This window comes from Cydia amplana, chromosome 8 (assembly GCF_948474715.1).
Source record: "Cydia amplana chromosome 8, ilCydAmpl1.1, whole genome shotgun sequence".
NCBI lineage: Eukaryota > Metazoa > Arthropoda > Insecta > Lepidoptera > Tortricidae > Cydia > Cydia amplana.
Genome location: NC_086076.1, coordinates 10,145,435 through 10,169,567, shown reverse-complemented (window position 1 = coordinate 10,169,567; position 24,133 = coordinate 10,145,435). Strand labels below are relative to the sequence as shown.

The 24,133-nt window shown below is 40.7% G+C and overlaps 2 protein-coding genes across 3 annotated transcripts in view; one reads left to right on the top strand and one right to left on the bottom strand.

Annotated features, from left to right (window-relative positions):
- LOC134650317 (protocadherin-like wing polarity protein stan) overlaps positions 1–17,170 on the top strand; it is a 73,303-nt gene extending 56,133 nt beyond the window's left edge. The window contains exons 42-53 of the mRNA XM_063505278.1: positions 2,737–2,883; positions 3,830–4,027; positions 5,269–5,358; positions 5,448–5,564; positions 5,693–5,811; positions 6,211–6,369; positions 7,620–7,721; positions 8,076–8,295; positions 9,098–9,489; positions 10,121–10,192; positions 11,528–11,582; positions 16,889–17,170. Of these exons, the coding sequence (XP_063361348.1) occupies positions 2,737–2,883; positions 3,830–4,027; positions 5,269–5,358; positions 5,448–5,564; positions 5,693–5,811; positions 6,211–6,369; positions 7,620–7,721; positions 8,076–8,295; positions 9,098–9,489; positions 10,121–10,192; positions 11,528–11,582; positions 16,889–16,928 (1,711 nt within the window). The 3' untranslated portion in view covers positions 16,929–17,170. The remainder of the gene's footprint in view (positions 1–2,736; positions 2,884–3,829; positions 4,028–5,268; positions 5,359–5,447; positions 5,565–5,692; positions 5,812–6,210; positions 6,370–7,619; positions 7,722–8,075; positions 8,296–9,097; positions 9,490–10,120; positions 10,193–11,527; positions 11,583–16,888) is intronic.
- A 4,059-nt stretch (positions 17,171–21,229) lies between these two features.
- Positions 21,230–23,513, bottom strand: LOC134650051 (V-type proton ATPase 21 kDa proteolipid subunit c''). 2 transcript variants are annotated; one of them, XR_010097021.1, is made up of 2 exons: positions 22,579–23,513; positions 21,230–22,530 (listed from the first exon to the last, which is right to left on the bottom strand). XR_010097021.1 is itself a non-coding variant. In XM_063504875.1 (2 exons), the coding sequence occupies exon 1, from the start codon at positions 23,361–23,363 to the stop codon at positions 22,746–22,748; it is 618 nt and encodes a 205-aa protein (XP_063360945.1). In that variant the 5' UTR covers positions 23,364–23,513; the 3' UTR covers positions 21,230–22,495; positions 22,724–22,745. The 2 variants fall into 2 exon arrangements, 1 of the variants encoding a protein (XP_063360945.1); XM_063504875.1 differs by having other exon boundaries at positions 21,230–22,495; positions 22,724–23,513.
- Between the last annotated feature and the right edge of the window lie 620 nt (positions 23,514–24,133).

The following is a 24,133-nucleotide window of genomic DNA, read 5'->3' as shown; positions in this document are numbered from 1 at the left end:
TCGCGCTGTCCGCCTCGCACCACCAGCAGCAGTACGGGCACGCGCTCTTGTGAGTATTTAGCCATTACCTACTGGTGGGTGGCAGCATTAGCTTGGACGGCGTGCGACGCGTGGCAGCTACGGCGTCTACTCCGAGAGCTACGAGACGTGAACCACGGAGGTTTAGCAGCACACCTGGCTGCTGCCTACGCCGCGCCGGCGGTCATTCTCGCGCTGTCCGCCTCGCACCACCAGCAGCAGTACGGGCATGCGCTCTTGTGAGTATTTAGCCATTACCTACTGGTGGGTGGCAGCATTAGCGTGGACGGCGTGCGACGCGTGGCAGCTACGGCGTCTACTCCGAGAGCTACGAGACGTGAACCACGGAGGTTTAGCAGCACACCTGACTGCTGCCTACGCCGCGCCGGCGGTCATTCTCGCGCTGTCCGCCTCGCACCACCAGCAGCAGTACGGGCATGCGCTCTTGTGAGTATTTAGCCATTACCTACAGGTGGGTGGCAGCATTAGCGTGGACGGCGTGCGACGCCTGGCAGCTACGGCGTCTGCTCCGAGAGCTACGAGACGTGAACCACGGAGGTTTAGCAGCACACCTGGCTGCTGCCTACGCCGCGCCGGCGGTCATCCTCGCGCTGTCCGCCTCGCACCACCAGCAGCAGTACGGGCACGTGCTCTTGTGAGTATTTAGCCATTACCTACTGGTGGGTGGCAGCATTAGCTTGGACGGCGTGCGACGCGTGGCAGCTACGCCGTCTGCTCCGAGAGCTACGAGACGTGAACCACGGAGGTTTAGCAGCACACCTGGCTGCTGCCTACGCCGCGCCGGCGGTCATCCTCGCGCTGTCCGCCTCGCACCACCAGCAGCAGTACGGGCACGCGCTCTTGTGAGTATTTAGCCATTACCTACTGGTGGGTGGCAGCATTAGCTTGGACGGCGTGCGACGCGTGGCAGCTACGGCGTCTACTCCGAGAGCTACGAGACGTGAACCACGGAGGTTTAGCAGCACACCTGGCTGCTGCCTACGCCGCGCCGGCGGTCATTCTCGCGCTGTCCGCCTCGCACCACCAGCAGCAGTACGGGCATGCGCTCTTGTGAGTATTTAGCCATTACCTACTGGTGGGTGGCAGCATTAGCTTGGACGGCGTGCGACGCGTGCCAGCTACGGCGTCTACTCCGAGAGCTACGATACGTGAACCACGGAGGTTTAGCAGCACACCTGGCCGCCGCGTACGCCGCGCCGGCGGTCATCCTCGCACTGTCCGCCTCGCACCACCAGCAGCAGTACGGGCATGCGCTCTTGTGAGTATTTAGCCATTACCTACTGGTGGGTTACTAGCAGCTTTTTAGGCTCCCGTACCCAAAGGGTAAAAACGGGACCCTATGACTAAAACTCCGCTGCCCGTCTGCCTGTCTGTCTGTCTGTCACCAGGCTGTAACTCATGAACCGTGATTTTTACAGATGATGTATTTCTGTTGCCGCTATAACAACAAATACTAAAAACAAAATAAAATATAATTTAAGTGGGGCTCCCATACAACAAACGTGATTTTTTTGTCATTTTTTGCGTAATGGGACGGAACCCTTCGTGCGCGAGTCAGACTCGCACTTGGCCGGTTTTTTTAACTCGTTCACTCCCGCCTATTCTCTGTTTGTAGGCGCTTTTTGCTACATATGGAAAAACCGTGTTATCGGCTACGCTTGTAATGTGTGTTAATAACTAGTCAGCGCGCAGGATCGCTGCTCGGACGATTACAGTGATTTTATTGCAGTGGACAGACAGAACCACATCACTTATAAAACACATTCTTGAAGCTACATGTAACCAACTTCACAGCACATCCTTTATCCACTTGACCGTCCGACGATAGCATAGTATCCGAAAAAAATATGCTCTTAACCGCCCGCGGCTACCTTACTATCCAAAGGGGTGGAAGAAAGAATTGATTTCAGAGCCATCTAACGGAATTCTTCGGCATTATTTACTAATTCTCTTGATGCAACAACGTAGCCTAACTAAATAGTTAGCTGTAAAAAAATAGAGATGGCAGTGTACGCTACGGTTTTGTAGAAAGTTGTGGATGTGCAGCGCGGGGCGTGCGACGCTAAAAAAAACCCGGACGGTTGAGAGGAAAACAGTCTCGCGGGCCGGACGGTCAAGTGGTTATGTGGCTCCTATGCCTCCTGTTTAACTTGTATCGTGTTCCTCACAATTATTTATAACTCAAGATAGGTTATAGGTGTTCCAAAATTGAAGCGCTTAACTTGTGACAAATTGGACAAGTTACCTTTAGACGTGGCTGCACAAGCGAGAAATGTGCACGTGCTGACGAGCTCCCGCACACCGAAAGAGAAACAGACGACCTTATGTTTAACAACGAGTGTGACAAAGATGGATGGAATGTGAAAATTCATCGAATATAACAGATTTCTTCGTAGATAGATAGATAGATAGATAGACAGATTTATTTATTTCATAAATCATAATACAGATTACATTATAAATTGCAGGCATGTCAATCTACAAGAATTCATATTATGATCGTCAAAACAAGGATGTCACCAGAATATAATCAATAAAATATTAAATTAAAAATAAAATAATTACAGAATGATAAGATTTTAAAATAATGTCAAGATAGGCAAGTAGGCGCAGAAATAAACATGGAAGTATTTTTTGTGCTCCTCAAGTATGAGCATAACCTATCTATGGTTATATAATATCATTGGTTCCCCACAGCTGCTGGGTGAGCTGCCATGAACCGGTGGTGTGGTGGGTGGTGGTGCCGGCCGCCGTGTATGCCGGCGCCGCCGTGGCCAGCCTGGCCGGCGCCACGCGCGCCGCTTTCACCGTGCGCGACCACGTCACCGGCTTCGGCAACCTGAGGTGTGTGGCCACCGTGCCGTAGTCGTGCTCACTGTTAACCGACTTAGCGCGACTTGCACCATTCTACTAACCCAGGGTTAACCGGTTAAACCTGGAGTTACCATGTCACCGGCTTCGGCAACCTGAGGTGTGTGGCCAACGTGACGTAGTCATCTCTGGGTTGGTGCAAGTGGGCCTTATTGGAAACATATACTAACTGCACCAATCATTAAACATTTAAGATTAAGGATTAGAGTATTTATCATAATTTCACATTAATGAAATATCAAAAAGACTTCTGTTTTTATCTTCATGTATCAACATGAAAAATTCTACCACTTTGCGCGATAAAAGTTTTTATTTTGATTAAAGTTGTTATTTATATGAAATCAGTTGTTATTTATGCATTTTAATTTGCACGGGTAATTAGCGAGGCTTAACAAAAGACAACAATGCCATTTATTTAAGAAAGTTTATACATAAGTTTATCTTATTTTCATGTGGGTATTGCTGAACTGCCTAATTTGAATATTATTTCAAGTGCCGTTTTGCTTATCTTCAAACTCTTATACATGGTGCTTCCTGTAACAGGAGCAATAAATTAAACTAAAGGCTGTACTCCTCAAACTGACCAACATTTGTTCAGCAACTTTTAAAAATTATGAATCCTTTAGACTTCCTCTTTTTCATACAAAATTAATATTGCCTTCAATGTACGCTGACATCAGTGTGTTTGACGTTGCTTGTCACGCTTTAAACATAACAAAATTTGCAATAAGAATAAACTTTAAAGTGTAATAAATAAAAATCAAAACACGAGTTATTTTCAAAAGTTGCTGAACAAATGTTGGTCAGTTTGAGGAGTACAGCCTACAGTTTAATTTATTGCTCCTGTTACAGGAAACACCCTGTATTTATATGATCGATTGGTTTCCACTACTTATTTTACTAAGCCCACGTTCCTCAGGATGTTGCTGGCCGTGAGCGTGGTGTGCCTGCCGCTGCTCTGCATGGCCTGGGCGAGCGGGCTCATCCTCGGCAGCGAGGCCGGCTCTCGGCGCAACCTGCTGAGCTCCGTGCTGGCCGGGTGCGTGGTGCTGCACGCCGCAGCCGCCTCGCTCGGATACATCGCCTTCAACGTTCGCGTGCGCGACAACCTCAGGAGGTGAGACTCACATTACAAGTGGCTTTCCATCGGAGAATTAATTCTCTCTTAGATTCCCCACCAGGGATAACTTGGAAGGTAAATTATATCCTGTAGCCATACTTGACTGCGCCATGTAATATTAGGATTTTAAATAAACAACAACCATATCTAGTTTGGTCTAAGAATGATTTATTCTTCTGTTCAATCCATAGACACAAAAAAACATAAAAGTCAAAGACAAACTAAACATACTCTACAGGGTCCTTGTGATTCATGTGCAATAAGGACTTTTCTATCAGACATCTGTTGGAATTTCAGGTAAAAAGTACCTAAGCATAAGTCTATGGAAGTTTTAAGAGAAGCTCCACACTATGACTAGGTGTTGTTTGAAGCTTAACATAGGTATCTCCGTAAAGATCGCGACATTAGTAGCGGTTTCTTGCTGCTTGGCAAGCGGCCCTCATCCAGTAAATTCTTGGAGTATTTGAACTTTGAACTATATAACACTGGACACTGTGTGACATAGGCTCATCAGCTCAATAGCTGCTCGCCTATAATTATATAATAATATTTGCGGACCATTACAAATACAAATACAAATAATTTATTGAGAAAACTATAGTACAGTGGTTGCTCTTAAAGACTAAGAATTTATAAAGACAAGTGATTTACAAATGCCTGAACTAGGATTCCCTGTGTTTCAGGCAGCGAAGGACAATATTAATTATTTATTAATTATTCACTTAATTATAAACTATAAGTAGTACACAATATAAGTCTTATTACCTAAACAAAAAAGTAGGTTCTTAAGTATTAAATATCAGAATACAGTAGGCAGTAGGTAATCATTTTATTTTACAACTATTAGTAGATTTAAAAGTGGAAAAATTACTGTCTTGGGTGAGACTTGAACTCACGGCGTCTGGCGGTATCCAGACGCTGTGAGTTCAAGTCTCATCCAAGACAGTAATTTTTCCACTTTTAAATTTATTCTAAGCTTAATAGCATCGTTCGCAGACGTTTCTGCTTGTTAAAAATTAAAACTATTAGTAGGTTCTCTGTATCATCGTATGTCATTTTTTGAAGGGCGCATCGTAGAGTATTCTTAAAACAAGCATTAGAAGGAAGGAAGACGTTTAAAAAAAAATACGACGAGACAAAGGTGATAAATTAGAACTTTTCGGGTTGGGTTAGTGAAGTGAAAAAAGATCACCTGATTTAATGAAAATAATTAAACTCTATTTTAAATTTTGTTTCAGAACAATGCTACGGTGCATGGGCAAGAAAGTACCTTTGGCTGACACTTCAGTTATAGTCAGCAGCAGTGCTCAGAATTTGTCAGCTAACAGGTTAGTTGATTCCTCAAGGTTCTTACAAGTACATTTTAAGCATGATAATCATGTCAAGCTATTTTAATATCTGGTTATTTTATCGCTAGGTCCGCATTGGCGTACCACAGTGGGACTGAACCAGGTCGCCAGCTGAGAAACATCGGCATATCGGCTTCTTCAACAACATCTAGGTCGACAACGAAAACTAGCTCCAGCCCTTACAGGTAAAAAAGCTTCTAGCTAGCCCCACGTTGGGCGCCAGAGTGAATTAAATTGGCGACGAGGATTTATACCGATTAAATATATTTTATGATTCTGATTCATGTTTTGACTAATCTTTTCCGTGTTATAGCCGAAGTGACGGTCAACTTCGTCATACAAGCACGTCGACGTCCAACTATAATACCAGCGCGAGTGATATGCCTGCGTACCTTAGAGGATTTGATTCTTCGCTACATACTCGAAGAGACGGTAAAACTATGAATTATCGTATTTATTTAACTTTACTTTTCCTACGACTTTATAATATTATACTCCTTTAATCATGATTATGTGTATCTCTGCATTTTTGCAAAGTCAAGTCTATTTTTATTTACGTAAAGTTAAAAGCCATGATAATGCTTGAGCTGATTAAATATTTAGGAATAGTAGGTATTGACTTCAAAATAAAATAGTACTTAAATAAGTACTTAATCGGTGTATTCCGTTCCGTATACATCGTGACGCAACCTAACGGGGTAAACCGGAGACCAAAGCCTAACTAACTAACTACCTACTAAATAACTGTATATGAATACATGCCATGCCTAGTGCGGGGTTCACTGTAATGTGCCTGTTAAACTTTTACTGTCAATATAGATATTGTTATAGATGAGACCCGCCGCCGGCGTCGAGCGCCAGCGGGCGCTGAAGGCGAGGGTTCTGACAGCGACAGCGACGGCAGCGCGCGCAGCCTCGACCTCGCCTCCAGCCACTCGTCCGACGACGACGAGACCAGCACGCGCCGCTCCGACCAACCCACCAACCCCAGTCAGTACCGACAAGTCACTCGTGTCATTTAGGTCGAACATCGCTCGACATGTTTCCAGCGCAGCCTCGACCTCGCCTCCAGCCACTCGTCCGACGACGACGAGACCAGCACGCGCCGCTCCGACCAACCCACCAACCCCAGTCAGTACCGACAAGTCACTCGTGTCATTTAGGTCGAACATCGCTCGACATGTTTCCAGCGCAGCCTCGACCTCGCCTCCAGCCACTCGTCCGACGACGACGAGACCAGCACGCGCCGCTCCGACCAACCCTCCAACCCCAGTCAGTACCGACATGTTACTCGTGTCATTTAGGTCGAACATCGCTCGACATGTTTCCAGCGCAGCCTCGACCTCGCCTCCAGCCACTCGTCCGACGACGACGAGACCAGCACGCGCCGCTCCGACCAACCCACCAACCCCAGTCAGTACCGACAAGTCACTCGTGTCATTTAGGTCGAACATCGCTCGACATGTTTCCAGCGCAGCCTCGACCTCGCCTCCAGCCATTCGTCCGACGACGACGAGACCAGCACGCGCCGCTCCGACCAACCCTCCAACCCCAGTCAGTACCGACATGTTACTCGTGTCATTTAGGTCGAACATCGCTCGACATGTTTCCAGCGCAGCCTCGACCTCGCCTCCAGCCACTCGTCCGACGACGACGAGACCAGCACGCGCCGCTCCGACTAACCCACCAACCCCAGTCAGTACCGACAAGTCACTCGTGTCATTTAGGTCGAGTATCGCTCGACATGTTTCCAGGATATTCTCTTCTTCCAGAGCCACAGTCCCGGCGTGGACTGCTCGCCCGCACTCTGCTTATAGGTGTCGCAGGATAGTTGATGTGAATTATTACACATACAGATACATGGAATACTAATTGAAAAGAGGTCAAATGAACGAATGAGTGAATGCGATTTATGTGTAAGATATTTAACCTTGATGAAACTTGGTCACACTATCAGTTGGATGTTAAATTTCCTATCCGTACGAAAAAAGAACACTAATTTTTAATTCCTCTTTTTATAACTTGGCAATCTTGGCATGTTGTTGTGTGTGTGTGACCTTAACTCTGGTCCCGATACCCATATATCTCTGGCAACTCAATGCACCGAGGAGCCGAGCGAGGACTTAGGGACATAATTAAAAAGGAACAGTTTTCCTTTGAAAATATCTTCAGCTCCCAGAGTTCTGTGTGTGAAATGACAACCTTTACAAGCAAGTGTGAACAAATTACGTTTATTTTAGGAGATTGCGCTCCGAGCACTAACGGCGTGAGCTACTTACCGAATATCACAGAAGGTGCACCTTTAGGCATGTCACCGAGATGGCCTTCACACATCCGCGAAGGTAAGCAAAAGCTTTGAACCTGCAGTAGAATGCAGTCGATTTAAACATTGATACATTATAGTTTGACAATACAGGGGGCGTAGCCAAGTGACGCTATCGTCACTATCTATATATTATATGGAAAACGCCTATTGAAACCCTTAAAAGATGTAGATAGATATGGCACTTACCACAATATTTTTGGGTCGCATGTGTATACACTTATCCCGATACATTAAAACTTGTTTGAAGAGACAACTAACTAGGATAAGTTTGCTAGTTATCAACGGTTCTGTTTTAATTCAATTTTATTTTATTTAAATATTTATTTTCTAACTCTAAAACGCAGCGTTTTTAACTTGCTTGTTCCAACAGAACCAAACCGGGCCGACATCCGATGGTCAGGCGAGCCAGGTTCCGACACGGAGGGGCCACTGGCCTCCCCCTCCCCGAACCCGCTGCCCCTCCCCGTGCCCGACCTCACGTCCGACGTGTACCAGCTGAGCCGGCGGCGCGTCAAACCCTCCATCCTAGAGAACGTGCACGACACGTACGTCGCTAGTGTCGACGCGTCCCGGCTACCGCTCGACAACAGGTCACTGAATTACACTTTTTCGTAATCGGCAATCGCCATGACAGCAGGCCTTTAGCCTACATGCCAAACGCTAACGCACAGAACATATTAAAGAGGTTAGAACGGCTATCGCGCGCAGTTAGTATCGGAACCGGTGTCACCGCTCGTTCCTCTCCACATTTCCACATTTCTCGCGCAACGGTAGTAAAAACTTGTGTGCGTGGTGAATGGATACGCCTCCTTTAGACAGATTTGATGTCTGGCTTCTTAATCTGAACGTTATTGTGGCGCAAAAGGCATGTTTACGTTTTTCGGTCAGCGCGGGCGAGTACTAGCATGCGAGCGTTTGCTCATAACCGGCGGCGACACGTACCCTGCTCGCATCGCTATTCTACTTGTTCTGTGCGCTAACGCTACGCAGTGAACGAAACGCAACTGTTACTGTCGCACTAATATGGAAGAATGATATAGAGACACAAAGAGATTCGATGGCGAAGCGCAAGCGATCGTCAGCTTGACTAGGCCGGCAGATTCTTTAGCAGTTTTCGTTAAAAATGGTAATGGTATTTTAAGGCTATTTTGGACTATCGGATGTACATCGATTTTGAACGCAAACGATCAAGCAATTTAAAAGTGTAAAAATCAGTCTGCTATCGATATAATAATCGATTATATTTGAACATTTAAGTACATTATTTGGGATTATTTTGTATGGAACAGCGCTCACTGAAATTTAGCAATTTTTTTTTACTTTTTACCTATGTACCTACCTAAGCGTTCGTAGCCATTGTACAAAAACCTAATAAGCATTTATCCCTCCTAGATATGGAGTTATGGAGGACGAGCTAATGTACGGCGTGTTGCCCACCGACACCGAGAAACAAGTTCCCTACGACCCGAACTACCCGATATCGCCCACCATGTACCGACTACCCGGTAACCCGTACGGCTCCAAAACCTACCTCTCGTCCAGGACTTCTGACTACGGCTACAGCCCCACCAAATACCTGAACACAGACGTATACGGGTCCAGGGACCTAGTCACCACTAGGGAACACGACGGATACCCGCCTAGGGACTTCAGGGATTCCGGCATAGCTACCATGCTCAAGAATGATTATCAGAGGAAAATGGAGTACGGAGACTATAATGACAGGATGTCGGAAGGTTCAGATAAACACCATCCACACGATAAATACTCTTTCCCGTTCACAGGTAGGTGCGATTAGATAAGATAGTGTGTGTTATTGTGTTTTAAGATTTGATGTAATGTGTGAGTTTTCAATGACAACTCTTCTAAAAATAAATGATTTTACCACGATCTCAGTTTAGCATTGGATATATTAATTAGCAATGTTAAGTGCTTATTTAAATCCAGTTAAATTAAAGCTGATAATGCCACACAATTAATAAAATATGTGATGGACATGATTTGATCGGATATCTATAAATTTTTAAACTAAAATTTATAACGTAAGTAGTTATACGTGTTATCTCATAGTTTCCCATTGTTACTCATTAGTTGATTGCCGTCAAGAAGAATGTGACACGGGTCTCGGACTTTTGCAATCAACAAATGAGTGAACCTACCTAATCTTCTAAACGATTGTTTGCCCCTTATCTTTCACCTTTTTTTAACTTGCTTGACAATATACCGGCAGCCGCACGCTTGCGTTGCAATGTATAGTGTGGCAAACCAATTTTGTTAGCAGAAAAGTTTGACAAATTATAAAAAAATTATAAACGAAGGACCGATCCCAAATACATTTTAATTTTCGCGCCTTTTTCAACTGACAAGTTGGTTTGCCAGACTATACCTAGCTTTTGACCCGTTGTTTTGCTTTAGCGGAGGAAGACCACACTAGCTTGCGCGGCGTGGCGCCACCGTCGGTCCGTAGTAGCGAAATAGCACACCCAGGTAAACCTAGCCGCAATGCAACTTTATTTTATTTGCCGTACCTACCTCGATAATTCAATTTTCGCTGTCTTGGTTCTGATCACTCTGCACAATAATATGTTTGTCTTTTATCAAACAATTTAAAATAGGTTAGTACCATTAATATAGTAGGTACATCTCTCGTTACCAAAATATTTAATTTGAGGTAAAGTCAAAACACCACTGTGTGTTTTTTTCATCACATTAGTTCAGGACAGAAAGCAAAACAACAAATAATTTGTCCCACCTGTTTTTAACCTTTTTGGTATTATTTTAACCCATTTATTATTAGGAGCCTATAATGTCCCACTGCTGGGCAAAGGCCCCACCCATTTTAACCCATAATTCATAAAAAATATCAGTCGAACGGTCACATCACACAAAAAAGCGAGCAGAAAATATGTGATGGTTACCTATACTATAATAGGGTCCGCCATCGCCATATATCGTCGTTCTTGGCGATGGGCACAAAGTACAACTCTGTTCAACATGTTCTTCCTCCTTTCTGGGTTAAAAGGGTTAAATAAAAAATAGAAGTAGGTACCATCACGCTCCGCGATTGTTATGCCATTTAGGGTTCTACTTAAATTGGAAATTCCATAGCGTAAGTATGGATCAACCAATTTAGCTAGAGCCCTAAATGGCGTAACCTTCCCGTGTGGTGACTGTATGTAGGTAGGTTTTAAAAAATGCACTACTTTTTTATTGTGCCAGTGTGTTGTGTTTTTTTTAGTTTAGTAGTACAGGTTGATTCACGAAACCTGACACGAATGGAATAAACTAAACTTTCATTGTATGTACCTGTATCGGCTGTATTGGTTACCTATAATACCTACTTATAATGTTATTCACATAAAGTTATTTTCATTCAATCATTCATTCCATTCGTTCCAGCTCTTGTGAATCGACCTGTAAATGATTCAGGTAATTCTATAATAAGTAAGATAAAGGTTTACATTTGAACCTTATACTTACTTGATGTATCATTTCATTTATAATACTTACGTGGTCTCGTATAGTATACGCACGACAATTGGATTAATCTCACCACAAAATAAAATAGGTAGGTAATGCCCAAGTATTTAACATACATACATACATACATACATACATACATACATACATACATACATACATACATACATACATACATACATACATACATACATACATACATATAATCACGCCTATCTCCCGGAGGGGTAGGCAGAGACCACGGATTTCCACTTTACTACGATCCTGACATACCTCTTTCGCTTCCGTTACTTTCATAACATTCCAAGTATTTAAAGTCCTTCATTTTAATGTTTTATCCAGGAGACGGGCAGCAGCCAATGGGAGCGCCTTTAGCGAGCATGGGAGAAACGAGCGAGTGAGTTCCTAATGCAAAACTTTTTCAAGAAGCATGAAACTAAATTCAAAATTTTGCATGCGTCCATAAGATTCAGTTAACTTTCTCTAAATGTTATTATTTCAAAATTACATTTGAAGTCGAATTAACACCCTCACTTCTATAAAAAAACATCATTTTACGTATTAAACAAAGTAATCTTGTTTTATATTTGAATTATGTTATAGAAAAAAATCTATCACCAGCCTTGGGCAAAGGAATATGTGAACACTTTTTCTATAATTATACTTAATTATTCGCAGTAATTTAACTTGCAGAACTCCAAGCAGAACTCACATTATTAATAAGGTCTATTTTTTTAAATCAATTACTCACTTTTTACTCAAATTTCCAATATGTTTCCTTTTATCATTGGAACAAAAAAGAGATTGAATAAGGAGAAGTCAAGGTGTTTAGATTTAGTAAAAACGCATCTTTTTCAATAAGTGGTCGTTTCTCAAAAAGTTGGCACCGCCACCTGTCAATAGGTTTATGTTAGAACTTTTTTTTTCATTATGTATAATTTTTATATATAAAATTTTAACACATATTTAGAGAGACTTTTTACACAGAGGCCTAATACTTTGAAAAAGATTTAATAAATATTGATTACAAAAAAAAATATTGTAACTACGTTTATCCGCTAACCTGTCGTGTCCCAACGCGAGGTACTGATGTTCCGAGCTATGAAAACCACACAAATTATTGACTTAATTTAACGTCATTGCCGTATTTTATTAACATATATCCTTAACTTTTAAAGTATTACTATCGCATAACAATATTATGCTTATATTTTAAGTTATTGGGCTTCAAAGTTTGTCCAAGGCAATTCTTGACATTCACCTGTCGCGTCACGTTCACGACGATTGTATAACCCCCACCGCACCTTTCCCGTCTCACTCCGCACGAGCCGAAGCCGTCAGTCATCAGCTATCACCTGGTAGGACGAAGATGTGGTTATTGTGCTCCGCAAATAAAACACAAACGACAAAGTATCGGAAATTGGAGTTTGTAATGGGTAAGTACTCTTTATCCTGGCGTGGATATCTTGCTACTTGGGTAACCTATCGCATTACTATTAAGATATGTAACGTAATCAATAGTTTAGTTTTATATGCCTAAGTATGGAGTTCATCAAGCTAATACATTTTGTGTATTCGCGATATAACTGCCATTTTACCCATCACCTGCATATCGTCCACCTGGCTAAAACTGCCAGGTGGATGAGATTTTGCGGCAGGTTAATGTCACTGATACCACAACTAATACTCGTAACTATATAATTGTATAGCGGTTATATCGCTTTTGTGTGTTAATTTAGGAATAAAAACTATCCTGTCTGTTAAAGCTACATATTATTCAAATTTGTGTACTTTTGTCTTACGTCTCGTTAACCTGTCCAAATAAGTCAGGTGAATGATGCAATAGCAGGTGAATGAAGCGTCATTCACTTGCCATATGACAGGTGAACGATAACTATTTAAAATCCACGTTACATATACTCAAACAGTGATTAAGTAGATTTGTGACGTCCCATGGGAAAAGGTACCTTATGAGGGTTTTTAGTTTTAGACATATTAAAATATTTTGTAAAAAGGTGAAATCATGCTCAATTTTTTTATTGTGTGTTGATATGATGGGCGAGAGAGAGAGGTCAGTTCTGATAATGGGATCCATGAAGAATCGAGGGAACTCCTCAAATCTTAAAGGCATACATAGTGATTTTTGTGTTTTTATTTACAAATCAAGCATATACATTCAAAAAAGTGACATTTGATGAAGTGGAACTGCTGATGAAGATCAGGCCAGCTATCATGGTCGCATTTTTATCACCTGTCATGCTATGCGTCACTTTCGCACTTACATATTTGTTAGAACGTGACAGCCATGGTGACAAATAATAAAGAGCCGGCCATCTTAGCCCTACAGAATGGAACTCTTTAACGACGCATAGTTCACGTTTGGCGATTTGTCCTCTTAGTTATGTTTGTTAAACAAGTTAAGTTTGTAAGCCACATTTTTGTCAAGCTCGAGTTCTGATGATGGGATCCATGAGGAATCGAGGGAACTCCTCAAATCTTAAAGGCATGCGTATAGAGACCTGGATTTTCATCAGAAAATCAAGCATTTTCATTAAAAACTGTCGCATTTGATGAAGTGGAACTGCTGATGATGATCAGAACAGAACTCTTCAACGACGCATAGTACATGTTTGGCGATTTTGATTTCGACTTGGACTGGGACTGGGGCTGGGACCCGGACCCAGACTTGGGCCCGGACTCGGACCCGGACTTAGACTATGACCCGGACCTACTGCTCTCCCAGGACGTGTTGGATGACCAAAACAGCGTATGCCTATGATGCACCAAGTTTATTCCACTTGTACTACGACGGTTCAGCGTCAGCTCTATCTTGGGTTCTGCTCTCCCAAGTGCTCATCAAGACGTATCGGATGACCAAAACAGCGTGTGCCTATGTTGCAGCAAACCTGAGTTCCACTAGGTACTGCGAGGGTTCAGCATCAGCTCTATCTTGGGTACTGCTCTCCCAAGTGCTCATCAAGACGTGTCGAATGACCAAAACAGCGTGTGTCTATGTTGCATCAAATCTGAGTTCCACTAGGTACTGCGAGGGTTCAGCATCAGCTCTATCTTGGGTACTGCCCTCCCAAGTCCTCATCACGACGTGTCGAATGACCAAAACAGCGTGTGTCTATGTTGCATCAAACCTAAGTTCCAGTAGGTACTGTGAGGGTTCAGCATCAGCTCTATCTTGGGTACTGCTCTCCCAAGTGCTCATCAAGACGTGTCGAATGACCAAAACAGCGTGTGTCTATGTTGCACCAAACCTGAGTTCCACTAGGTACTGCGAGGGTTCATCATCAGCTCTATCTTGGGTACGGCTCTTCCAAGTGCTCATTAAGACGTGTTGGATGACCAAAACAGCGTGTGTCTATGTTGCACCAAACCTGAGTTCCACTAGGTACGGCGAGGGTTCAGCATCAGCTCTATCTTGGGTACTGCCCTCCCAAGTCCTGCCATCCAAAATTTTAACCTACTATTGTAATCATCGTAGTGGACAATAAGGTCCCTTTTTATAGAAAATGACACATTTTTCGATTATTTTTAGAAGGCATTAAAAATTATGTGATGGACAGGTGAATGACACTCATTTCAGGTGAATGATGACCAGGTTAACGTCAACGGACACAGGTTAATGGAGCCTCTCGATAACCTGTCAATATTTTCAGTGGAATTTGTACTTATTTCTCGATAACCTGCTTCTACTATCGATAACCTGGGGACAAAATATCTTTCACCTGTCCTTGATGTCATTCACCTGAATTTTCAAACGCCTATATCTTCTAAACTAATTGAAAGAATTGCTTCCCTTCCACATTTTTTAATAGTTTAAGTTGCCTTTTAACGATCTCAATAAAAAAAAATGCAAAAATGCATAATTTTTGAAAAACATAAATTTTAACCTGGCGGTGCCAACTTTTTGAGAAACGACCAAGTGTCATGAGCCCTTTTTCGTGAAAATTTTGTTTGACAATGTAACTAAAGTAAGGGCGCTAAGCGCGAAGAATTTCGTGCATTGACCCACTTAGTTCCTATTTCTATTGCATGCGCATAATGAATGAATGAATGAAATCTTTATTTCAGGCAACTAGTGGCCCATACATAAATACCTTAAAACACATACATACATACATTATTACAAAAATATAATCTAAACACTAAAAAACACATTATGATTGCGATGCAATACGCAACCCCGCTGTGTCAGGGACCCGGCCGATTAATATTGCTATCCCGTCGATGATGCCGGCGGTCAAAATCTATGCCCCTGTGCGAGCGGGACAGCAATATGCGCGTGCGATAGAAATAGGAACTAGGCGGTTCAATGTACGAAATTCTTCGTGCTTAGCGTCCTCACTTTATAAATGTCAAGAATATTCATTCACGATAATACATATATAGGTACGTTTTGACATTTGACCACCAAGCATTTTGCGAATCATGTTGTTGTTATAAGTAGTCCCATGTTTGTGCCATTCTCAATCAAAAGGGTAATTATTTATATTGTCGGTTATCAATACAGGCGCTATTTTCATATGGCTTCAATTTGAAATCAACCTTATCTACAACCGACAATGTTGTACCTTTTAACTGAAAACGTCACATTATCAGATCTAAAATTTTAATACTTAATTGAAAAAGATGCGTCCTTGAAGTCATAACGCAACTGAATTGTTACTAGATGGTGGCGGTTGTATGAGAAACACTCATTGTAAATCATCTTTTGCTTTACTAACGGTGGTGTTGCCGCGCGCGCGATCATCCATCGTAGGGAGGAGGTAAACACTTTTACTAGTATGCATGTATCAGGAGTTTCCAACCTTTGGGACGCGCCCCTAGGGAACTTAAAAGTACAAGGCATGTACCAGGGGAGGTGGTAGAGCTTTATAAACCTTGCCTTTTTACTAGCTACCACAAAATTTTAAGGTTTGTTAGTGTTTGTTAAGCACGTTTGTTACAAAGGTTGGGAACCCCTGACCTAGATCTATTAATTGATGTGTCTTTAATGAAAAGGTAAAGTATGAGATATGACAATAATGTAAGTAAGGTAAACGGCCCAATGCTTGACATTCTAACGCCCAATAGATGGCACCCTTAATTAATCTGTCACCTCACCTCTATTGCTAATGAAGTACGTTTAAAGATGTCATGTACTGGGACAGTGACCAGCACTCGGAATGTCTACCTTATCTGCTGTAAACAGAATTCACTAAAACTCTCATTCAAATTTGAATTTTCTTGTTTTGACAGATTGATACCTCACCTACACTTCATTCTGTACACTGTCCAAGTATCCTTGTCACATTGTAATAAAAATATTGGATAACTTATCGTTGTGTACTAAAAGAAACATACAATTTTAAACAAAAAGAATAAGAAAAATGGGTCTGGCGGGATTTGTCCTCACCGAACCGTCTATTCGAGTCTCGGATTTTTCTTTAATTTTCTAAAGATTGCGTTTCTTACAGTTTGAACGTCATTAACCTTTTAACCGCCGTAGACTGATATATAACACATACAAAATCGGGCTCATTTCACCGCTGTCTGATAAATAAGAAAGAACTTCGTGTAACGTCGTACCCCCCGGCGACACGAGCACGCTCGATGACGTATTCTATGGCGGTTAAAAGGTTACGAAGCCATACAACAAAAACGGTCAATTATTAAAAAAGGCCAAATATAATTGAATGTTTTATTTTTCAGGAAATCTACTACTGAAGATGACGCAGAAACTAGAGTTTAAAGACAACATCACTATAGTACAAGATTTCCAATGAATCTCAATTAGTTTATAATTTTAATATTGGTACTGTTTTTATGTACGTAGTTATAATTTGTATAAGACTGTCGTAATCTATCAAAACATAATTATAGGTACCACTGCCATAGCGTAGACTAACGGCTATTTATTTTATTTAACAATTCACGTAAACTAATTTTAGTAGGATTAATCACAAAATAAATACTCAGATCATTTTATTAAAATACTCACTCACCCGCATCTCGGATATCAAAGGACTATTTGCTGCAGGCTGCAGGCAAATTTAATTATTATTGTTCGGATAAGTAGGTAGGTTTCTTTGTAGTATAATGTCTCACAAGTGTTTGTGTGGCTGACGGGACTTGTGCAAAATATAAGTTTTGAACTCACTCGGCTCTCGTTTAAACTATGGATGCTAGTGAGGTAGATACCTATATAAAGTGTAAGGCCTGAGTGGACGCTCGAAGCGGAGCGTTCGGCGGGGCGTGCAGCGTGGCGTCGGGCTCACAAGTGATTTGTGCAGCGTGCACTAAGGCCGCTCCTATACGCTTGCATTTGTTTAACATGCACGCCACACGCCCCGCCCCGCTGCACGCCCAGCTCGAACGTTCACTCAGGCCTTACACGAAGAGTATCTTGGGTACTTTGGTGAAATCCGCGGGTTGTTACATTATGAAACAGTAGTGACATCTAAATTTAAGTCTTGTTAATAACTTAAATGTTATGTCATGTAAGAGGATGCATTTTGTATTGAAAATATCTGAATTTTAGTGTACAATATTAGCAAGCTTACTTAATTCATTTGAAGGAAAAGGGAATGACATTACTGTGGCTTCGCGAGTCAGAGGTGTTGGTTTTGTGGATAATAAGTAGATAAATGTTACTCTAGATTTCAAGGACAGAGGCGCCCTCTGAGTAGTGAAGTTATTAAACTATCACGGGTTTTAAAAATATCTAGAGCTCTAGGAATAGTTATGCAAATAAAACATAATAATGTATTTTTATATAAGAAACCAAAACTATTATAAAGTAGGTTATAAATATGATAATAAATGCAGTAAAAGTAAATTAGGCAACAACGCCCACAACTTGTGTATCTAGATGGCAAATTAAACAGTAGGTATGTTTTAAAACCTAGTGTGATAGTGAATGGATACTTGAATTTGATGTAAATATAGGTTTGTGTGAATTTGGAACGTTTTACGAAGAGTCCACCTATTTTGTAAATAATAAATAGATTTTTACACTTTGTAGCATTTTATTAGTAATAGTGAAATGTTGAGAAAAGCTTTATTTAGGTATTTTCTAATGTATAATTGATTAATTGCCATAAATATAGCGATAAGTTTGTAGTGCACAGTGTTTCATGTAGTCCGGCAATGACTTGTAGGATGTTTGGTATGTATGAGTATATTACCTATCTTTGTACCAGTTAACAAGTACGTCCACTTGAATCGCCTGTAACGGGTACTGATGCGATGTGATGATAATATACAGGATGTTTGGTACCTAGATACTAAGTTATAAGGGAGTAATAGCTGAGGTATTATTGAATAATTTTAGCCATGGGTATTTTTTCTAAAAATTCTTAAGTACCTAAGTAAATAAATACCAAATTTCGTCTAAAACACACTTGTCTAAAAAGCTTCAAAAATACCTCTAGTATCGCCCCCTTAAAGCTTTGCATCTAGCTATCAATCGCAATCAAACATCCTGTACCGTATTATTATTAACGTCAACTTATTATTATTAAAAAATAAAAGGAGCTAGTTTTATTTAATTTCCGTTTCCATTGGAGACACTAAAAAAGTTTGTGTTTTAACATTTCGCATTCTTTTTTTAACGTTCCTAACTTTGTATGAATGACACTTAATTTCATACCTAACGTACGACGTAAGTACTAGTATTTTATACAATCGTGATATAATGGAGAGCTTTTCAGTCGAGTACCGTGTAAGTAAAGGTACGAGATTGAAAAGCTTGATTATATCACTATTGTATACAATACTTTTTCTACGAGTCAACAAAAAAATACTTAAAACTAGTAGAAGAATCATATATGTAGGTAAAAAAAACAAAAGTATACAATACAGCTAAGATGCGCGAGCAGCCGCGATACCTTCATACTCGTACGCGACCCGGCCCCCGCGCCCCGCGCCCCCGGCCGGTTGGTCAACGACACCTCGTAACTCATGAGGCCCTGTACGGTTACCATCAGTTTGTCACTGACATAAACGCCGTCGAGAACGTAATTTACTTTCTATACATCCCGTTTGCACGAATATACGAGTGCGAGCGAGATGTATAGAAAGTAAATTACGTTCTCGACGGCGTTTAGGTCAGTGACAAACTGATGGTAACCGTACTGGTACTTGCTCCGCGCTTTCGATTGGTCAATTTCATTATAGTTGACTAAACTGTATCGAAATGAATATTATAGTTGACTGAACGGTATCGAAATGAATATTATAGTTGACTAAACTGTATCGAAATAAATATTATAGTTGAGTTGGGGTCCCATAGTGAAAAATGTATGGGATTTCACTTTGGTATACGAAGTCTTAATTCAAGCATTGCAGTCGACGAGTAGAAAAAATACGTTTCAAGTCTCAAGTGGACTGCTTGGTTTTCATGTTTTCCTCGTGACAATTAATAATATGCTTTATGTGGTAGACGATAAGTTCCAAAATTAATTTCAAGCTCTTTTTTGTAAAAGACAACTTTACAAGTTTGTTAGCTCTTAGCTCAGTTAGAATTTACACATTCCAGTTTTGTGATATCTGTTTCGCACTTAATTTATAACACATACAATTATATTATAAAAAGGTACAAACATCGCATCCGAATAAAATTGTTTTATATGAAAATAAAATATTTTATTGCTAAAGCAATGTCAGCTTATTTTTGTCACCCTGTATACCCTGCTTAGAAGAAAGAAAAGTATGTAGTATGTATACGTATACCGTAATCTTTCATTTTGTCGCAGTGCTACTAGAATCTAGACTTAGTAACATGTATACTTACCTACGTGCCTATACCTAACCTTAAGTGGAAAGGATAATACAGCATCACGACCACAAATTGTGACCAAACGAACGAAACCGAATACTACAGATTTCATCTCGGTTTGATTACGGGAGTATCTACGTCATTTGAAAATAAGTCAATATGGAATAGTAAGTTGTGTGGTCAAGTGTTTAAGTGAGACGAAAAAAGTAATACTAACTGCACTCGCTTTAGGTATAAGTGCGCCCCTGATGGTTAATTTATAAAATCAAAGACCATTTATATTAGACAACAAAAAATAAAGCAAAAGAGGGACAGTCTGTACAAAATCGCATTTCTCCAATATTCAGCGCCCTCTATTTAACGGATGTTGAGTTACAAGGGGTCCGAATACTCCGAATCCGAACAAAAAGGACCCGAGACCTGCTTCAAAATAACTCTACTTCCGTTCAATAGATGGCGCTGCTAAACCCAAACTGAAAAGCAGAGAGCGCCAACGAAACGAAATTATGACCTAGGTAGGTAACGTCATCTAGTAATAACCTGAATATTGGAGGATCGCGATTTTGTATATACATTATCAGTCTGTTTTATTCGTCCATGGTGACTCATTTAGCGTAGTAGCGTGGGATCTGGAAAGTGGGCACTCACGGCTCACGGACCCATTTAAAAATCCACCCAGTACGCTTTTATCGGTGGTAACATAAACTGACAATGAATTATGCGATGACCTCACAGAACACTTACCTCAGGAGTCCACCCCAGATGGTGCCACCAAGTTGTTGCTACTGGCAACAGCAACAGCTGGGATTTTTTGTCTCATCTGCACCCCTAGCACATGATTGGCGCGACAGTATCTCGCGGCGAGATAGACTACCCGTCCATTTCTATGTTAATAAAAGAGGGACGGGTGGTCTATCTCGCCGTGAGATACTGTCGCGCCAATCATGTGCTAGCCCAGCTGTTACCGCTGGGAACAACTATAATAAATATTTACCAGTTGGTACCTCGTAAAAAAATCAGAACTTGGTAGTTACCACCAAAAAAAATTTAAGGTTTGAAGTTTGAACCAATAAAAAAAAGTAAGTATTTTGTTTCAATATTTTTTCTTAGTTTTTGCCAGTTATCTAGTCAATAATAATATGGTTATGGTACGAGTCAGTCAACAACTGAATTAGTTCAAACTTAAAGTTTTCCAAACTACAAGTTTAACAGAAATTTGGCTATGTAATAATTCCAGTTGACTTACTTAAAATTTTCAGTAAAAACGAAATACAACAACTTTTATCTATTTATTCATCAACATACATAATATCTACATTTGCACAAATAAAATATTAACTTAGAATTACATCAGTAGTTTACTTAGGACTGACATAATACTTTCGATTTTTTTAATTCCAAAACTGTGTACACGACATTGTGCCTTAAGTTATCAATAAAAATTGAATTTCAATACTCATACACAATCTATGGCATTAACTTCAACACCTATAGTTAAGTTTAAAGGGATACTTTACAAGTAGATATAATAAATTAGCGTGTTCACAAGAAATAGGAAAGCAAACATATTTACAATTGAAGTATTATTTTGATTGCATAAATTATAAAATAAAATTGAACTGCATCAAAACAACTAGTTCCTGCATTAAGGTTCTTTTCCACTTTGTGACTCGTAATGAACAAAGATTTAATAAAGCAATGTTATTCAAATAAATACATCAAGAAAATACATTTTAATGATAATGACAAACAGGTATATGAAACTTCTCTAACACCTTCCAATATATCTAGTGATAATCTCATACAATACAATATATTATATTGAAAATACATTTAATATATCTTAACAAAGTGTTTGGAAAACAACCTTAATTTTAATGTGCTATATACTCCAATTAGTTTATGTACAGTACATGTATGGGTGGCTGCTGGGAGGCCAATAAACACTTATTCAAGTTGCATGAGGTTCATGGAATGTTAAGCCTTTAACACTGACTAGATACCACATTGAACTAATTATCAAAACCCGGGATCAATACAGGTTCATAAAGTATAGTTTGAGTTATACATAACAAAAGTTTGATATCATTTTTGATATGACATGTATTATTTAATTCAATGTGAATCCAGTCACTATAACCCCTAAGAGTCAGCTCAGCTTAGTTACTCAAAAGTCCACTGTTAAATTGTCAAAAACACTCCAACTAAATACTGATTCTATCCACAAATAAAATGATCTGGCAGATACCTGAATCCTTGGCACAAAATGCAACAACTTAAGTAAGATGAGGTTTTATATTCAAAATTGTAATCTTGTAGAAGTGCCAGGGTCAGGTATCTTTTACAAATATGAAGTTACATCTATTTAACAAGTTTAGACATCACATAACACATCAAAGTAGTTAGGTCGTAGTAATACAAGTAACACTGCGGTAGTATTGAATTCAAGCTATACTGGATAATTTACCATTGATTGGATACTTTTCTCAGCACTGTTTGTCTTACACTTGGTTTTACTGGTGATCCAGTGCTGTTGCATACTGAAAATAAAATAAAACCATAGTCAAAATTGTGTCTCATACTAATTAGAATAGAATAGAATAGAATAAAATTTATTCAGGACGCTTATACAATTAGTATCTAATACATTTTTGCACACTAGGAGAGCTTACATTTTTTAGTCTAAAGGTGCTTCAAACCAGTTTCACACTATAATAATAGCAAATAGTTAGGATTACAATAGTTACAACAAGTATGTTAGTACTCACACTTAATTTTAAGTTTGTCTTCTTAAGCAGCACCCATTTTGACTTTTGATGTCATGTAAATACCAACAATGAGCCCAAATAGACCAATGGCGGATCCAAAGATTTCAACAATGAGGATCTTCACAAAAAGTGCTGCATTGGCTGCGTCAGAGAGGGCCGCTCCAGATCCAACAATTCCCACAGCGATACCACAGAATAAGTTTACAAGGCCGACAGCCAATCCTGCTCCAAACATTACATAGCCAGCCATGTAGTTTTGACTCTTGATACTGATGTCTGTCAAGGGTTCAGGGTATTTTTCCAGCATACCAGATAGCACGATGGCAGTGATCAGCCCGTAGATAGCCACGGCCTCGCAGAAGATAACGGAGATCAAGTTCTTGGTCTTGATTCTGGGCGCCTTAACACCTCCACCGACTATGCTCACGCCAACGGTGTGGATACCTGCCGCCGCGCCGACCACGGACAGTGACACGGCGAAGGCTATGCCCAACGTCGCCCACATGTAGGGCGACGTATTCTCCAGGAACCATCCAAAGCTGATTTGCTCACCCTTTCCGTTCAATAAATAGTACATGGAGAAAATGGGAATCACAAGGACTATTATGAGCCCGGCCAAATAAGTTAAGAAGTACCTCATCTTGATGTTGTGTTGCACTAAATTGGAGCTATTTTACACACGAATCCCTGCAGGGACGGCTTTTTCTCGCCCAATTTTTGCCTTGACAGAAAACTAGAGGATAGAAGTCTTGTGATCACAAGATGTCAGAGACAACAAGAGTGTTGCTAGATGTTAATTAAATTCTTGTGATTCAACGGGCTGCAATCGGTTTCACGAGCAAGTCATCCGTAAAGTAGACTTCAGACGAGCTGGGAAAATCGACCGATTTGATCAGGAAAATAATTGGCGCCAATCTCCAATTTAAACACCAATATAAGACTTATTGTGATATTTGAGCCCTCTAAGTAAAAAAAATGCTCCAAAACAATAATATCGGTCATAATCGGCGGTCGAATTCGGCGAGCCAAATTGGCGTTTGAGTCCGCACGTCCTGATTTGATCGGACAATTTCAACAGATTGGTGAAAAATTGTCCCGTCTGGATTCCACTTTATGTGTCCGTTCGTGCAAAAGCAACTTTAGAAAAGGGGCTAGTTTATGGTTATGACATTTGTGTTATACGAAAAAGGGCGGGAACTTCGTCGACATCAGGCGGAATTTTCGAAATTATTTTTGTAAATTGTGTACTATAGCCCTTTTTGGATTACCTATCCATTTTTCGAGTAATCCGAGTTGAAGTATTTGGGTGATGGGTAAAGATAGCGGCGGCAAGGCCGCCAAACGCAAATCAGGTGAAGCTGGTGAAGCGGTACAGTCTCCACCAACTAAAATGGCGGCAAATTTTATATC

Excerpts from the sequence above, each read along its gene's own strand:
- LOC134650051 (XM_063504875.1), bottom strand. The coding sequence starts at position 23,363 with ATGAGGTACTTCTTAACTTATTTGGCCGGGCTCATAATAGTCCTTGTG.